The 16,525-nt window shown below is 40.1% G+C and overlaps 1 protein-coding gene across 3 annotated transcripts in view; it reads right to left on the bottom strand.

Annotated features, from left to right (window-relative positions):
• Positions 1-16,525, bottom strand: part of RAI14 (retinoic acid induced 14) — an 86,008-nt gene that overhangs the window by 59,924 nt on the left and 9,559 nt on the right. For all 3 annotated transcript variants that reach the window (XM_084305330.1, XM_084305332.1, XM_084305331.1), the window contains exon 2: positions 15,390-15,481. In XM_084305330.1, coding sequence (XP_084161456.1) covers positions 15,390-15,425 — 36 coding nt within the window. In that variant the 5' untranslated portion in view covers positions 15,426-15,481. The remainder of the gene's footprint in view (positions 1-15,389; positions 15,482-16,525) is intronic.

The following is a 16,525-nucleotide window of genomic DNA, read 5'->3' as shown; positions in this document are numbered from 1 at the left end:
CAGTAGGTTAGTTTTGAAACTTACACTTATGCATGTGTTTGAAATGACTCATGAAGAGACAGTACTGTAAAAAAAATACACACACACAGTGAAGGAATTCAGTAAATTTCTGTTTTAGCCTTGAATATTCTGTGTGGCAACATTCTGGCAAGGGCAATGAATATTTTTGCAAGATTTGCCCTATTAGCAGGACAACAGATACAACTAACCATCACTTACACCACTGGTAACAGCCACACTGGGTATGAAGAAATTTATGGACTTTTTAGATCAGGAGCCAGACTTTAAAACAGCGTTCATTACACCTGTTCAAAGCCTCAGAAAGAGAAGACTTGCTCTAACAAGTAACCTTCCCAAGAGAAGAAGGGACTTGCCTTACCTATGAGTATGAGCAAGTCCATGATCACACTGTGTACAGGTCACTGCGCCTCCAGAAAGCAACTTATTCCCCCTGGAGCAGTTTGAATTATTTACTTCCATTTTCTCTTTTCTACAGGGAGATGTTCATTTGTGCATCTAAACTGGATATTCAAGTTGAAAAGCAAAGACAGCAAGGAAATATAAGCATAGTAGAGAAACACAAAGAAATCCAGCTTTGTTTTTGTTCATTTTTAATAGTTTGGAAAGGTGTGGATTTGAAAATATTTAAGTTGCCTTGGTTTTGTTTTTTTGTTTGTTTTTTGTTTGTTTTCAATTAATTTCTAGACTTTTGCAGCAGGAGATTTGGAAAAAAATCAAGACTACTTTGAAGAAAAACCTAGCAAGAAACAGAAAAAATAAAATTCATGGAATAAAATGAAAGAATGGGGTTTGTACTGCATAAATTCGAACAGTAAATTCCTGAAAACAGTAGTAATAACTGGGAACTGAGATGAATATTCTTGTTACATCAAACTATCACCATTTCTTGGTATTAATAAGGTATTGCTCCCAACACTTCTAACAGATCAGAGATGATTACACCACCATTTCAATTTCCCCACACCTGGTCTGTATACAGATGCATTTAAAATCCAGTCAGCCAGTTTTCTTTAAACCACTGGCAAAGGAACCTGGGTGATGTAACTTAAGAACACAGTGAAATCTTCCCCTCTTCTCAACCCAGAAATGCTCACAGCAGCTGAAGCATGCAATGTGAAATAAAACTGGTTAAAAGACGACAAGGGAATTGGTTAGGGAATAAGGGCTTCTTGGCATTCCTTTAAACCATTTCCCGTTCACCCTTGTGGAGTATAACATAGCCCTAAGAAAATACATCTGACCTCACTCTTTTCAGCTGCATTTAAAAAAAGTTTGGAAAGCAATTTAAATATCAGATTGCACATTCATAAACTAAAAAAAAAATAAGAAGAGGTTATATGTACTATTGCCTTTGTCTCCAACTAAGACAAGTTGGTTTCCTTTTTTTTTTTTTTTTTTTTTGTAAATTTAATGAGAGCTTTGATTTTCCCTTGGAGACGAGGTCAACAGACTAGGGCATTTCCTGTCTGCAGCAATGCCCTGTGCATATGCAGACATGAGTCTTCTGACAAACAACTGATGTATTTCAAAGAGGCGGGTCATTACAATCATGGAATATAGCAAGATCACATTCTTTCCTATTTGTTTTGCTTAATCACATGGATTACTCAAGCATACTTGAAAAGAAGATGCATTTCAGTTGTGTGTGTGAAAACAAAGAATTCATCGAAAATCCCACACACACTGAAATCAGAGGAGGCATGTATCAGGTCATGCATTGACGGAAACTTGGAGCAAACATACTGAAAGCATTTGAGATACTAAAACATAAAATATCTGATTCTACAAGGTCCTGAGCACCTTGTCACTAAGAACATAGGTCCCTACTGTTCAGAAAAAAATATTAAAGGAGACTTCATGATTATGGCCATTTATGGTTTCCATATTTAAAATCAGCCCTCTGAATCGTGCTGATGGAAGCGTCCATGCAAACCTCATGGAGTCCTATCACATATTTGGGACAAACTCAGTGCGGCATGCAAGGAATGTCAAATCTTCAGAAGAATCAACAGCAACACCTCACCTAACTCCCCACAGATTTTTAATAGCAGGAAATTCAAGAGACAGTTTACAACAGCCAGCAGACATACAAAAGTCAGAACAGGCTGAGCAGTCTCAAGCTACGTAGAGCCAAAAATAAAGCTGGGCAAGGCAAAAGCTGGTTGTCTCTCCTTAACAGAATTTATGCAGCCCCCATGTTTCTACAGTATTCTAGCACTGCAGAGTCACTTTTTTTTATCCACCACAATTACCCCATATAAATATTCTTACACACCACTCCCTCATCTTAAATATATGAAATGTGGAGTAACAAGTACCTGCACAAGATTACAGAAACCTGCACTGAAAAATGAGCAGTTGAGTCCTTCTTCCAATCTTCTAGCTTTTCCTTCCTTTACTGCACTAGCTGGGCAGTTCTCATTCTGATAACCTATGATCTTAAGTCAGTCCTGATGGTGAGATTTACAGTGCCCGTTCCCCTTTTCTAAAGGAGGCTGTATACTGTTTTATAGCCACCTTCAGTGAATTCACAAGCTACTTAGAATTGGTTTGTTTTCCTTATGTCAAAGAACATAATTTCATAGTTGTGTTTACTGCATGTACAGAGAGCTGAAACAATACTACATTCATAAAACTGGACCTACTAAGCACTATATAAGTAATTTACAGACGAAAGATGCTAGCCTGACAAAACAAGAAAAGAACAGCTATCCCTGTTAAAACAGAAACATAAATCTAAGAGAATAAAAACACTGTCTTGAACACAGCCATTAAGCTTATGAGAGTTCGCCAGAAGAGGTGAACGAGTGCAAGAATTACTACTGCAAAAGAGCAGGAAGAAATATGTCATTAAATAATATCTATATACAATTTCTAGGTAGCAGAGGGTTAGTTGTGTCATCCCCCCCAGCTTATAGACAGACACAACCTGAATCTCACTTTGCAGGAAACAGGTAACTTAGCATTTCAAGGATAAATTGTAAAGTGACTTGACCTTAACCTAAAGCAGGAGGGGAAGGGGGCAGATTATAAATCTATATTCCAGGTACGGAAAATCCCTTGTATGGATTGGGAAAAATACACCATGGGAGAATGATGACATTCTTATGCTACCAGAAGAAAAACATCAGTGACTGCCAAGTACATTTCAGCTACTTCTTAACTTACTGAACTTGCCTTCCTGCACCCTAACGAACAGCTACCTAATGTTCTTCCATTTCATCTCATAAGTAAATCCCAGACTGGACTTGATGCCTTCCCTTCAAAAACACAGAACAGCTACCCAAAGTAGATATGGTGCATTTGGTGGTTACACCTAGTGCGTAACAACTGAGCAAGCATCCATACTTTTAAAAAAATGAGGAAAATTATACCACACACTATCCCAAAGTCCTAGACAATACAACAGAATCTGATGATCACCCTTCAACAGGCATGAAGAAACTTACCTGTAGCCACTTTCCCCAAACGATGCTTATGTTTGCCACATCTCATACGTTATGTCACAGTTCACCCAGCATTACATAAATGACTTCCAACTCAAACAATCCTCTAAAAAAAGCAACTCCACTCATAAACGAAACAAAATCCAGCCTTCATCTAATTTTATGCATCTTACCATCATCTGAGTAAATGGAGATAGCTGACGTGCACCACTACAGCAAACGGTCAAGAAATCTTTGCTGTGACATTAATCTGAGCTGGCGGTCCTCACAAACACATGGATAACACAACCTCCTTCTTGAGAGCACAACATGCTAAATAACCAGCACAGCAATCCAGCTGAAGCGAGACCTGGCTTGCAAACAAGGAACCTACATTAAGAACAACAAAACCAAAACACCCTGAGCAACTTCAAGTTTACCAGCAAACAACATATGCATTAAGAAGTGGTATTTGCTACTGCAAAAAGAGAGCTGCCCAACACCAAGCCTAGGGCAGCTTTGTTGCTGTACAGCACTTTGCACGCAGAGTCCTGTTTGCAACACCTATTCCAACATAACTGCCAGGGTGCACACCTGCTGCTTGTTGTAATTGTCATCAGACACTGACACACGATGGGAGACAGCTGTGACAAGTCCAGCAAAAAACAAAGAGCAACTGGCTGTTTGTACCAAAACAGGGACATAACTGGGTGGGCAAAAAGAAATTCACAAAAATGCCACCCCTAAGTATGCTTTTACTGTGCCACTAAGTGCAGTTAACACATGCTCCAAGATAGCTGAAACTTGCAGCCTGCTCAAACAGCTGTGTTGTACACAGTGTTCAGATGCCCTTAGTTCCAGACAGAAGGGTTACAGAAAAATATCCAGCTTCCTCACCTGGTAAATACACAGAAAATAGTTCGGTCAATCCATCATACTACAAAGGCCTTTAAAAATCAGCCTCCAAATCAAGTATACATTTACAGATTCAACATCTTCTATGTATGTATTCACAAATCACTGTCTTCAACCAAATCCTCTCTTCTCTCATTAAATGGGTTGTATTCAGAATTATAATTTCAAATCGGACTGCATTGCTATACAATGTTTTTCCCTGTTGTTAACTGCATGTTGACAAGAAGCAACTAAGGCAAAACAACAGAAGAGATGCACTTGCTTCTCCTCACTGACCTACTGTATGGCTTACCGGTTAACTAGGTGCCCATACATGATGCAGTTTACTCTAATTTGAATACGTAGCAACTTGTTTGCAACTGGTGCATGTGAATTCCTGCAAGCAGTGCATTGATTAGCACTCCATAAGCTCACACGGTTGCTTACTTATATCCCTTTGTTTACCCAAGTCTCAAGTGGTGTGCTTCACTTAGACTTCTGACAGATCTATTAATTATAGATCTGAGATTCACATTGAAAGTGCAAAGTCAATGAGGGGTTGCCATTGTTCCTATTGAATGAAATTATTTCAGATCACAAGCAATCACCCCCTAAAGCAAACTGAAAAAATAATTTAAAAAAGACACCCAGACCCTACAAAGAAGACACTATTGGATAACCCGTCAAACTAAGTATCCTCAACAATTATCTGCGTTTATTTCTATCCTAGACTCAGAGGAAACCCAAGCCTCATGGAAGCCCTGCCATTTGCTTCCATGCAGTCAGCATTCTAGTTTTGGTTCTTGATTCAAAGCTCAGTCAAACAGACTGAAGTCTTTCGTCTAACTTCAAAGGGCACTGTTTCAGTCTCTGGATAAGCAGACAGGTTCCCAAAGTTTATGAGATTCCTAGGAGGTTTCCACCACACACAGCAAAGGAAGCTAAGATGAAAGAAAAGCATGCACCTGCGAGCAGAGCAGAATGAGCATGTCAGACACATATGTAAGTACTGGTAACCACATTATTTGCAAAGTTATGAAAACACCCTGGCTTCTGTCATCATCTGTACCATTCCAGTGTTCTGAATAGTTAACCGTATATTCCATCTGAGGTATGTGCAGGCAGCCTATCTGGGGAATGAGACTCCTCAGACAGCTATGCAGCAGTAAATTTAGCTCGAGTTCCAGATTATGTTTTGCAAGTTTTATCACCCACCCAAATCCAAATAGCATCAAGTAGCACTAGTGTTAGGTGCTACACATGAGCAGCACTGAAAGAGGTTCCTACCTCAAAATACTTGAGGGTAAAGTATAAAGTCCATGTAACAAGCAAAATATAGGAAGAGAATAATACTGTTTTAAGAATGCACAGAATATCCCAAGTTGGAAGGGGCCCACAAGGATCATGTCCAACTCCTGGCTCCACAAAGGACCACCCAAAAAAAACAGACCATATGTCTGAGAGTGTTGTCCAAATGCTTCTTGAACTCTGGCAGGCTCGGTGCTGTGACCACGGCCCTGGGGAGCCTGTTCCAGTGCCTGACCAGCCTCTCACTGAAGAGTTTTTTTCCTAATAATCAGCCTGAATACAAAATATGAACACAAGCTATGAATCAAAAAGATGAAGACATCCTGCAGCTGTAGTTAAAATTTGACATTCAACCACAATAGCTTTCACCAACACTGTCTACAGTGCTTTTAAAAGCTTAAGTCTACATAACTCTAGATGGTCTAGATCTAGAAACACAACAAAGATAGCTCCTTAAATAGCTTTCCATGTGTCAGAATAACTACACCACTCCAGGCAGCTTCACTACTAACAGTTGGACAAGGATACCATAGCTTTTCCTGAAGCTAACCCTTAAGCTTTTTTTCAGCAGCTGTGGAAAAAAAAAAAAAAAAAAAAAAGTAGAGGTATCTTTTTCTAGACTTAAGAGCATTTTGTATCTTCTGTAAGGATCAGCGTAAGTGCAAGCTTCCTACATGGTGTGCCAAGATACAAATCTTTATACAGAATCACAAAGCGGCCAAGTTTGGGAGATAATCTTCCCTGCTAAAAGAAGGTTCAACTAGAGTAGGTTGCTCAGAACTTTATAGAATCATGGAACGGCTTGGGTTGGAAGGAACCTTCAAAATCACCCACCTCCAAACACCTGCCACAGGCAGCAACACCTCCCACCAGACCAGGTTGCCCAAAGCCCCATCCAGCCTGGCCTTGGAACACTTCCAGGGATGGGGCAGCCACAGTTACTCTGGGCAGCCTGTTCCAATGCCTCACCAACCTATGAGTGAAGAATTTATTCCTAATAACCAATCTATATCTACCTTCTTTTAGTTCAAAACCATTACTCCTTGTCCTACCACTACATTCCATGATAGAGTCCCTTCCCAGCTTTTCTGTAGGCCCTCTTTAGGTACTAGAAGGCCCAAGGTCTTCCTGGAGCCTACTCTTCTCCAGAATGAAGAACCCCAACAGCCTTGCCCAGTCAGGTTTTGGCTAGTTATACGACCAAGTTGGAGCCAAGTATGTAAGAATGACCACAAATTATTAGCTTTGCATCAATTCACAATTAAGTGATAAATTTAAGTCTGTATTATTTCAAAAGTTCATTAAAGAAATATCATCTGTAAAAGAAAAAAAAGAGCAGTTGTTTATAGAACACCTTTGACGCTGAGCTATAGCATACGTACACTGTAAGACAGACACTGTGGTACAACAGCATTTTCTCACAAGCCAAAAGACAACTTCGTTTTAGCTTTCAACCTTATATTCATCCCAATTTTGTGTTTTCCTTCTACATAGGTCTACAGTTTTTAAACACTCCCTTAATCACTATAGCTAACACAGAGTGGTGAAACACAAACATCAGCCATCAATCTCACCTGACACAAAAAATCTTCAGCCCACAGAAGTCCTCCTCACAGCTGTGCTAAAAAAAAAAAAAAAAAAGCAACTTCCTTATAACAACCACAATGAACTACAATACAGGAAGTCCTCTTCATTACTATTCCCTCTACCTGTCTGCCCAAACCTTGGAGCAAAGAAGGCATCTTCAATGAGGTGCTGGCAGTCCAACTGTCTGAACTGTCCTTAATTACTACATGGTATTTCCTGGGAAGAATGCTATTCTCCTCTACACTTAAGCTTCATGGATCCTTCAGAACATTCATGGCTTGAAACTCAAGGAGATGCAAAAGTGTGGCAAGCCAGGGAATAGAAAAGGACTTAACATGTCTCTAATGCTAGACACAGCTCACATTTGACTACAAGCAAGCAGAACAGCTCCTTGAAGAACAGGACCAGAAAGGGTTGCTGAATAAGGCAAACAATACATGTGTTTCAGTTTGATAAACTTTTTTTTTTTTTTTTTTTTTAACATTTGCTGTCTGCTTGTACCATTCATAGGCTCTCAAAAGATAAGCATGGAATGAAAAGGCTCAAGTCTCGTCTCCAACAGAATAAGATGTATGTGTGTTTTATTGTTTAGTTAATACCACAGTGTCTATTCTCAGCAAATGTTTTTATACTTAGTAAAGACAAGAGACAACACTTCAGATGAAGACTAGACCACTCATTAAATCCCTTTAAAAGAGTTTTAACTGACAGCTGGACAGATTTTTTTGTTGTTGTTAAAAAAAATCAGACTAGGCACAAATAGTGCCAAAAAGGAAGAGCAAGGATATAGTGTACCACAGTAAGAACGCACAGACAGATAATTTATCATATTTTTTATTTATTTTACTTTACATTTAAATCTTACTAAAGATAAGCAAATAAATGAAAAAAAATTACAATTGCTTTTTTGCAACTTTTCCAAACACAGGTCTTTGAACTTTTGTGCTTTGTTTAAAGGGACACAAAAGACATGTTTCTACACAACAAAAATTCCTTTCTTGTTACCAATATATTTAAAAATACTATCTTTTTTTTTCCCAGTGTGTATATGCCAATTTGCCTTTCTTTTTCCTACCCACCCCCACTTCATGCTGCCTAGTTTTGGTACTTGATCGAGTCTTGAACTGTCAACAAACTGGCTAGTTTCACATTCTAATTCTTCTGCATTGATCTAACAGAGTTTTGTAGATCAATGTCCCAACCACTACAGGGTTTAACTCTAAAACAGCTTTGTAACCGAGGGGGGGAGATGGGGGGTTGTGTCCATTTCTGCAAAGGCTTTACACGTTCTTTTTAATGAAGAAGCACACGAGAATGGCACATGCAGAACACAGATGCAATGTGTTTAGCTGGCCAAGTGCTGCTCAGGATAGCAGGGCAGAGCAGTGTTTGAGGCCAGCCAGCGACTAACCAATGTTTCTGTTCACACAGCCTCCAATATTCCTCCAGCTCCAAATGGGAGAACAAGCGAGGAGGCATCTGGGATAACAAAGTTGAGAGGCCTGAGCAGGCACTTCAGAAAAGAAGACACCTTTCCCTTTCCCCAGGCTAAATTTGCGCAAGAGTCATCATTTTTGTGTCACTCTGTGCTGCTAAGAATATGACTCTATGGCCAGTAATAATGGGACATACTGTTCCTCATGTAACTTGGGGCACAAACATGGGTGGAGGTAGAAATCAAAAGAAGTGCAGAAGCTGTGTATCGTGTCCTTAGCCAGCCCTGCCGGTTTGATCTGACAGTCCTTCAGCCCCAGCGCTTCTTCCGACTTCAATCGCCAGATTTAATAGAGTTCCACTTGACATGCAATGACATTGTGGGGCTACCTAATCAGGGCTGCAGCTGTCCGTGATTGACCCAGCCTGTGGATGAACAATGCATACTTAACAGACAAGGAACCAGCACCATAGCAATAATGAATTTGTAGCTCACAATGACATTTTGTTACAGACTGACAAGGCACAGCTGGGAGCCCAACCAGGATGTTCTCTACTACACTCCTGCCTATAATCCTGTTTTAGGAAATAACTACATGTTTGTTCAGAGTAATCCAACTCCAGCTCAGGCTCCCCTGCCATAATTTCAACCACCACAATACAGTTCTCTTTTGATCTATTTCCCTTTCTTTCTGTCACAACCATTTGGAGATGCTGCAGGCTGTTGCCAGAATGCGATGTGATGAGAAGCCACACGCGACTTCGTGCATTCTGCCACAGCTAGGTGCTTTCCCTTACACAGCTAGCTGATCAGCAGGCATCCCACAAGAGCCCAGTTATTCCTCCACACAGAACAGATACCAAAATGGTAACTCTTACCCAACAGCTTCAACTGTCCCTCCCATCCCTTTCAGACCTTTCCTTTTTCCCTTCTGTTCTTCCCTATCCTTATCTCTAAGTCCTTGCTCACTTCTTTTCTCCATTACGTTTTCCTTCCATCACTAAAAGAGATGCTACATCACTTAAGTGTCACTTTGGCCCCCTCATAGAGGGCTGAAATGCACAAGAATTACTGTTCACGTGAATAAAGTAATTTTTTTACTCTAAGTACATTCCTGTTGTCAGTAATGTCAAAGAGACGCTATGTGATGTCAAGATGTTCATACTGAACTGACTGCAACAGGCAGCAGGTCTTACTCTACGTACCATAAGCCTCTGAATGCATTTAACTTATTTTCTGCACAAACATGTAAGTTTTGCCTAGAAGAGCAGGCTGACTAGAGCAGTTGTACTCTGTCCAGAACTGAAGGCATGACGCCAAACAGCTCCCATGCTGAAAATGCGGTGGAAGGTAAAATCCTCAACTCCAGACAGAAGGAGGCAGAAGCAGGAGCCACCACATTTGTTTCAAGAGAGAGGATAAATCCTGCTTTTCCAAGAGGAGGTGGAGGAGAACGTCCAGAGCATTCCAGAAAGTAAGTCTCCTCCTACACACTGTATAGTGGAATCCGAAGATCCAAAGACACTTACACACAAGTTTCAGTAGTTCATTTTCTGAATAACTGGTCAGAAAACATTGCTATTCCATTTTATAGCCAGCATGAATTTTGTATGCCTTTTTTTGTAACAATTACCCTGAAAGAAAATAGTATGTGTACACAGGGCAGATAGAGCAGTTTTCAACAATCCCATGTTCCTTTTTAGGTCAATTGCAGTTTTCAGTGGACCAAAAAAAAAAAAAAGGCTATTTAAAAGAGATTCTGCTTCATTTTTAAAGTTGCCCCACCCGAATTTTGTTCTCCCACACACTCACTCACTCCAGAGCACATGGGAACACAGCAATTTCAGTGGAATGTATCCCAGCAATCTTTCAGTTCCAGACCCCCACATAGCATTTTATACTATAAAAACTGTTGAATAGGAACCTACTAGTTAGAACGCTGGGCATTAAAAAGAAGTGCCAAGCCTTAATTAGCATAGCCTCTAGGTTAAGACTGAGATATTTTATACTACAGCGTACCTAACTGCCTCATTACTTCAAGATTTATGGAACAATGACTACACCACAGGCCAAAACGAAGAAATTTCCATACAAACTGAAAACTTTTCCTCCCTCATTTGATAGCAAAACAAATAGGCACTTCCAGAAATACCAGAAGTTTGAGCTGGCAATTAGCATTGGGAAATCCCAGCCTGTCTTGGCTCTGCTTCTGACAATAGTTACTTTTTCTGCTTAACTGCACAGTCAATTCTAAATTTTAAAGACACTCTAATATTTTAATTATTCAATATTGAAGGTATGCAGAAACAAATCCCAATTCTGATCTTCCACTTGCCCAGTCAACAGGCTAGCAAAAAGAAGAAACTAGCTATGTTGTCAAATCACAAGAAACATTTTTCAGCTGATCTTCAATACTCACAGCAAACAGCCCTAAAAATTTTCAGTTATTTTCCCCACTGACATAAGTCAGTGTGAAAAAAATCCAATCCATCACAACCTTCACACATCCTTTTTCTAGAAGAATTGTAAATACTGTTAAAAACAAATCACCTAACAAGGTCATCTAGGTTCCTACAATATCTTAGTATCAAAAGGCAAGATATGTAAATGCAGGTGCCCACAAATTTGGATGAGCATCTTGTCATATTTAAGAAGCAGACAAAACATGTTTAGACAGGTTTGATATCTGTGTACATTTGAAAATCCACCCGGCCCTGATCTGCCTGTTTCAGATTCTAGACTCTTTTGAAGTCAGGCCACAAACTGACTAATTACTACAGAAAACATTCAAATCTCAAATATTAACATCAATTAAGAGGCTCATTTAAACACCTGTAGTACTGGTTTTAATTGGATTATTTCACATTCTACTTCTGCAGACAGAAACACTGAAGAACTTCTGAATTTGTGGTTGAAGACATCTATTCTCCACCATATTCCTACAGTCTATTCCTGCAGATAAAATTCCTACAGGCAGTCCATAAATAAATTCAGGCTCTGAAACAATAGCTCTTGATATTAACACAACTTCTTTAAGTATCATATGTAACAGGTGACTTGCAACAATTAAAATGGCCATCCATTGGTCTGCTTTTAGGTGTTACTACCAACAGTAGATTTTGAGTTTGATAACAAGGAGCAAAGAAGTAAGGAAAGAGCTGAGAAAATATAGCTCCTCAGGCAGAAAAAGAGCCTAGTTCCTTTGTCAAGACATATGTGCAATTTCTGTAATTTTGTCTACAGATAGTTGAAGTATGCACAACCACTACCTACCTTCTAGTCTCAGTGTTTCCTCCCACCTATGCATCCCCTTCAGATTTCTAGACTACATACATCCTGCTGTAACTGTACATCACACTTTGACAATGCTTGTTTGTGACAGGGCTATAAATCTCACTCCTCCACACCAAATACACACGTTCACATGGCAACAGTCACCCTAAGGAAGGATTTCACAGCAATTAAATGTGTCAAGGGAAAAAAGATTCTCCAGTTAATGGAGCTGCCTGTGCACACAGACAGTGAATCAGGCAAAGGAGAGGGGAGCTGAGTAGCAAAAGCAAGAAATGCAAAGCCACAAGAGGACTAATGCTCTCGTCTCTCAGCTGTGGACTACATCAATTCTGCTAAATATCAGAATTAGCAGCCTTTTATTTGTGTGTTCCTGCAACTCCTTTGCTGTCATTCTCAGCCCAGTGCTTTTTAGGCCAATAATCTGAAAGCACGATCTGACAACACAGCTAAAACAAGCAAAGAAAGGGAAGTCCTGCTGCTCCTCCTCATTTCACCATTCCTCTTGGGGCTGACCACACAGAGAGACAAAGCAGGGAGTTAACCAACTAATCCAGCTAAAACTAACCCCACAATGTAATTTTCCATCACTTTAGGTACCTGAACTGACTCACTGTTACCCTCAACAAGGGTCAAACATCCTTAAAAACAGAAGGGCAGAGATAGAAGAGGGAACAGGACCATCTTTTTTGAAGCTGCAAGAGTGGTACAGACATGGCACTAAAGCAAAGCCACACAGCAGAGAGACTTATACCTATGGCTAAGTATCAGCAGTTATGCCCACTTTCAATTCAGCCATTCCAGAGAGCTTTAATATACCACTGAAGTTGCCTACCCGGTCTTTGCTTTAGCATACAGTTTTGTTATCAGACTTACTGCTAGAGAAGTGTTTGAGTAATTCCTGTCTCCCACGCACACCTTAAAGACTTATTCCTACTCCTCCCCTCTTCCTATGTTTTTTTATGTTAACAATGAGGCTAAAAAAAGAGGTACCATTCCTTACCCCAAGACACCTCCAGCTCTACAGAATAAGACATTAAAGATTTCCTCCAGAATGCCATACAGGAGAGGCAGAATGAAAGGAAAAAAAAAACAAAAAACAAAGAGGGGGTTAACAAAAAAAAAAAGTCCCTCTATCCCTGCTGACTTTCCTCTTATCCCCATCCTGAAAGCAGTTACCACATTTTATATAAACTGAGATACAAATAAGACTTAATTCCAATTAAAACCACCTCCTCCCTCCTCCCAAATTATAGCTAAGGGCAGCTTCTGGAAACCAAAGAAGAGAAAGATAATTTTCCTTGCTTATCATGCACGAAATACAGAACAGCTCCTGTTGGCTGTTTTGAATTATGCCCTTAAGGTTTGGCTTCAACACTGAGGAAATAAGACTGTCTTGAGTTTAGACTGCTGTGCTCGTAGAGCTACATATCTAAACATTAGGTATCTTAAAAATCCTTTGTGGTCAACTTTGCAAGTTTTTTTTCCAGCCAGTAGACAGCAGTAGTATCAAAACAGCAATTACTTTCAGACCTCCCTTGGTTTTGGGGAGAGGTATGAGTGAGCTGTCAAGGCCAGGCGAGTAAGAAGTGAACCAGTGGAATTTATAACAGTGGGTGGACTAGCTTCAGCAAGATCTAGTTGCATCATGCATGTCACTTAGCCTTTGCTCTAGAGCAGCAGCCCAGCCAACAAGCATAAAAGTGTGAATGAAGTCATCCTAACACACAGGCACACCTAACTTCCATAATACCAAGTGCGCTCATGCGTTAGCCAAGGGACTCCTCTCATTACTCAAGCAGATGCCTAAAGGAAGTTTTACTGGCATAGGTCAACTCAAACTGCAACTGCTGCTACTCTTTGCATCAGTGGTGGCAACTTCTGACCACCGAGTAAGCAACTGAAGACCGAGAGGCATCTGGGGTTAGATAACTGTGCCACTGGCCAAAGTGTCCTGGTGAACAGCAAAAGCCAAGTATCTCTTAAACGGTTTAGTGTTTCACTCTGCTCCCAAAGGTTGGTTGACATATTTAGCTTGGTTATAGGAGCTGGCTTTCTTATAAAGGCCTCTTGCTAAAATGAAGGAGTAGAACAACCACCAGAACCGTTGCTACAGTGCCAGCACAGCAGCTGCCTGCACTAGATGCTAACCAGCAGCTCAAAGACTTTATAAGCTGTAATCAGCACATCTACAGATCATGGCACAACATTTCTTCCTTCTTCCCAGCTACTGAAGCTCATTACAAGCTGAGACCACTATACTAGAGAGACCACTCTAACACTGTGCCACAAGACCATCTTTACATCAAAGTACTGCTTGTACTGCTCCCAAGTGCAGTGTGTGATGAATATCAAAACGTCTAAAGAAGCTACACTTTCAAATCTAATGTATATTCATCAAACTTGGCTGCTCTAAGATCCTGTGGGAATCTGGCAACAACAAGCACCACATCATTTCTCTCAAAGCAGCACGCAAGTTGCAGAAGGATGAAACATCACATTCTTTGTGGATCATGGAGGTGTTTTTTGTTGTTGTTGTTTGGTTGTGTTTTTTTTTATTTGGTTGTTTTTTTTAAATTCCACACAATATCAGGAAAGTCAATTAAATCCAAAGTCACCCACACCACTGACTGCTCACTGCACTATCGTGTGAGCATCAACATTAGTGCATAGCAAGAAGCTAGAATGAGTAGCAGCAAGAAAAGAAAGCGAAGGACGGGACCAGACTGCAGCACTCCCACTGCTCCAAGGGAAGTACACTTGCTGTACAATTTCAAGCTTGGGTCCACCTGATACTACCATTAGCAAGAGACAACATGTAACATTCAGGATAATGTCTCTCTAAATGCAGCTGTGAAGAGTGTTCTGTAGAACCTCCTTATGCCTGCTGTCCTCACTGATCAAGCCTTGTATCCACCTCTCCTGTCACACTGGAACTGATAAGCCACATCTCGCCCTAATTGTACAGCTGGTTCCCGTATTCTTGCTGACAAAGAAACCCCGACACAGGCTGAGGAGACCTTTTGTTAAGTGCTGACACACCACACTGATAAGAATGATGATATGTTTAGACAGAAATATGATTGGGCAGTAAAGTCCTTACTAGGCGTAATCCTGTACCTGGAACCAAGTTTCAGTCCAGGCATCAGCACAATCTAACAGAAGTTCTGCAGACCCTATATGTACATGCTTGATTCAACTATTCCAAAAAGGGAGAAAGGTAGTGAAATACCATTACTTTGCATAACAGAGACTTGCACTCCAAAATAGAAACAGCCTACTACATGCTGTACTCAGCTGTTGCCTTTGTGCTTGGAAAAAAAGCTGTTATTCTCTGTAATTCATTAACCTGCAACCTTATCAAGGTGGGAGTGAAGAACTTGTTTCCAGCATGGAAACCAGCAATCAAACCGAGCAGAAATACTTACGTCACTCTTCCTGAACTTTGCTTTTAAGCTCTTCATGCTGATCACATTCAACCTTCCAAATCTTTGAGAAGCTTTTTATCCTTCTTCAATATCTAAACAAACAACAACAAAAAAGAGAGAAATAAGATTCCAACTTGATACCTTTCAGTTCATTGGCAGCCAAGTCTGAATTGAATTTGCATACGTATATCACCCTTTGAGGGTTTAGCCCTCAAGCTCTAAAAAAGATTAACAGCCAGCTAAGAGAAGTGTTCTGTATTTCCAAACTTAAAAGCAAGCCTAAGTCTGATCACAGAAGAACATAGGAGGCCTTTGCCAAAAACACAAATGTGTATCACATTATTACTTCCTACCTATCACTATAAGTACATCACTCACACATTCATACACGTAGCATCTCTCTCTGCCCACATCCAATTCTAACATTAATGTCAAAGCAGCCATTTTTAAAGAAGAAAAAGCAGAAAGTTATATGTACAGCCATTCAATTAAAACCTCACTATCCTACAACTGTGCGTCTATATTGTACAAAGTACTACGCATATTGCCAAGGCAGTACGTGCACAAATTTCACCACTAACCAATTCAGAAGTACACCAAAACCATGCATGACACGTATTAGTTAGGTCAATGCAATGTAGCAGGTAGAACCATCTAAGCAAGAGGGGTCATCACTGGAAGAACTGTTTCATACTCTTCCCCAAAAGAAACTGTAAGTTTATTCTTGCAATCATAGCTATTTTAATTTGATAATGCACTATCGATTACAAACAGTCATATTCCTCCTTCCTCTCTTTCAAATGAAGAAAAGCAGCAGTAACACAAACATCTACATCCAGCATTACAGACAAGCTGCGAGCTTTTACAGGGAAATGGGGAAATAGCATCTATAGCAAAGTTTCCTACAGCAAGCTACAATATACAATAATCAAAGATAAATGTAAATGGGGAAAACATAATACAGCAGCATGGCAACGTGTTTATTCATAGATGACAGTAGAAAAGCTTAATGAAACAGCACCATACTTGTGGACTGGACAAAGCCACCTGTACAAAAAATATTCCAGCTTTCTTGTTCTACAGTATGCTCACTGGAATAGTCCTCATCTACATATTTTAGCTGCTCTACAAATTCC

Source organism: Netta rufina (genome assembly GCF_964035555.1).
Source record: "Netta rufina genome assembly, chromosome: Z".
NCBI classification, from domain to species: domain Eukaryota; kingdom Metazoa; phylum Chordata; class Aves; order Anseriformes; family Anatidae; genus Netta; species Netta rufina.
This window is presented reverse-complemented; position numbering and strand designations above follow the sequence as displayed.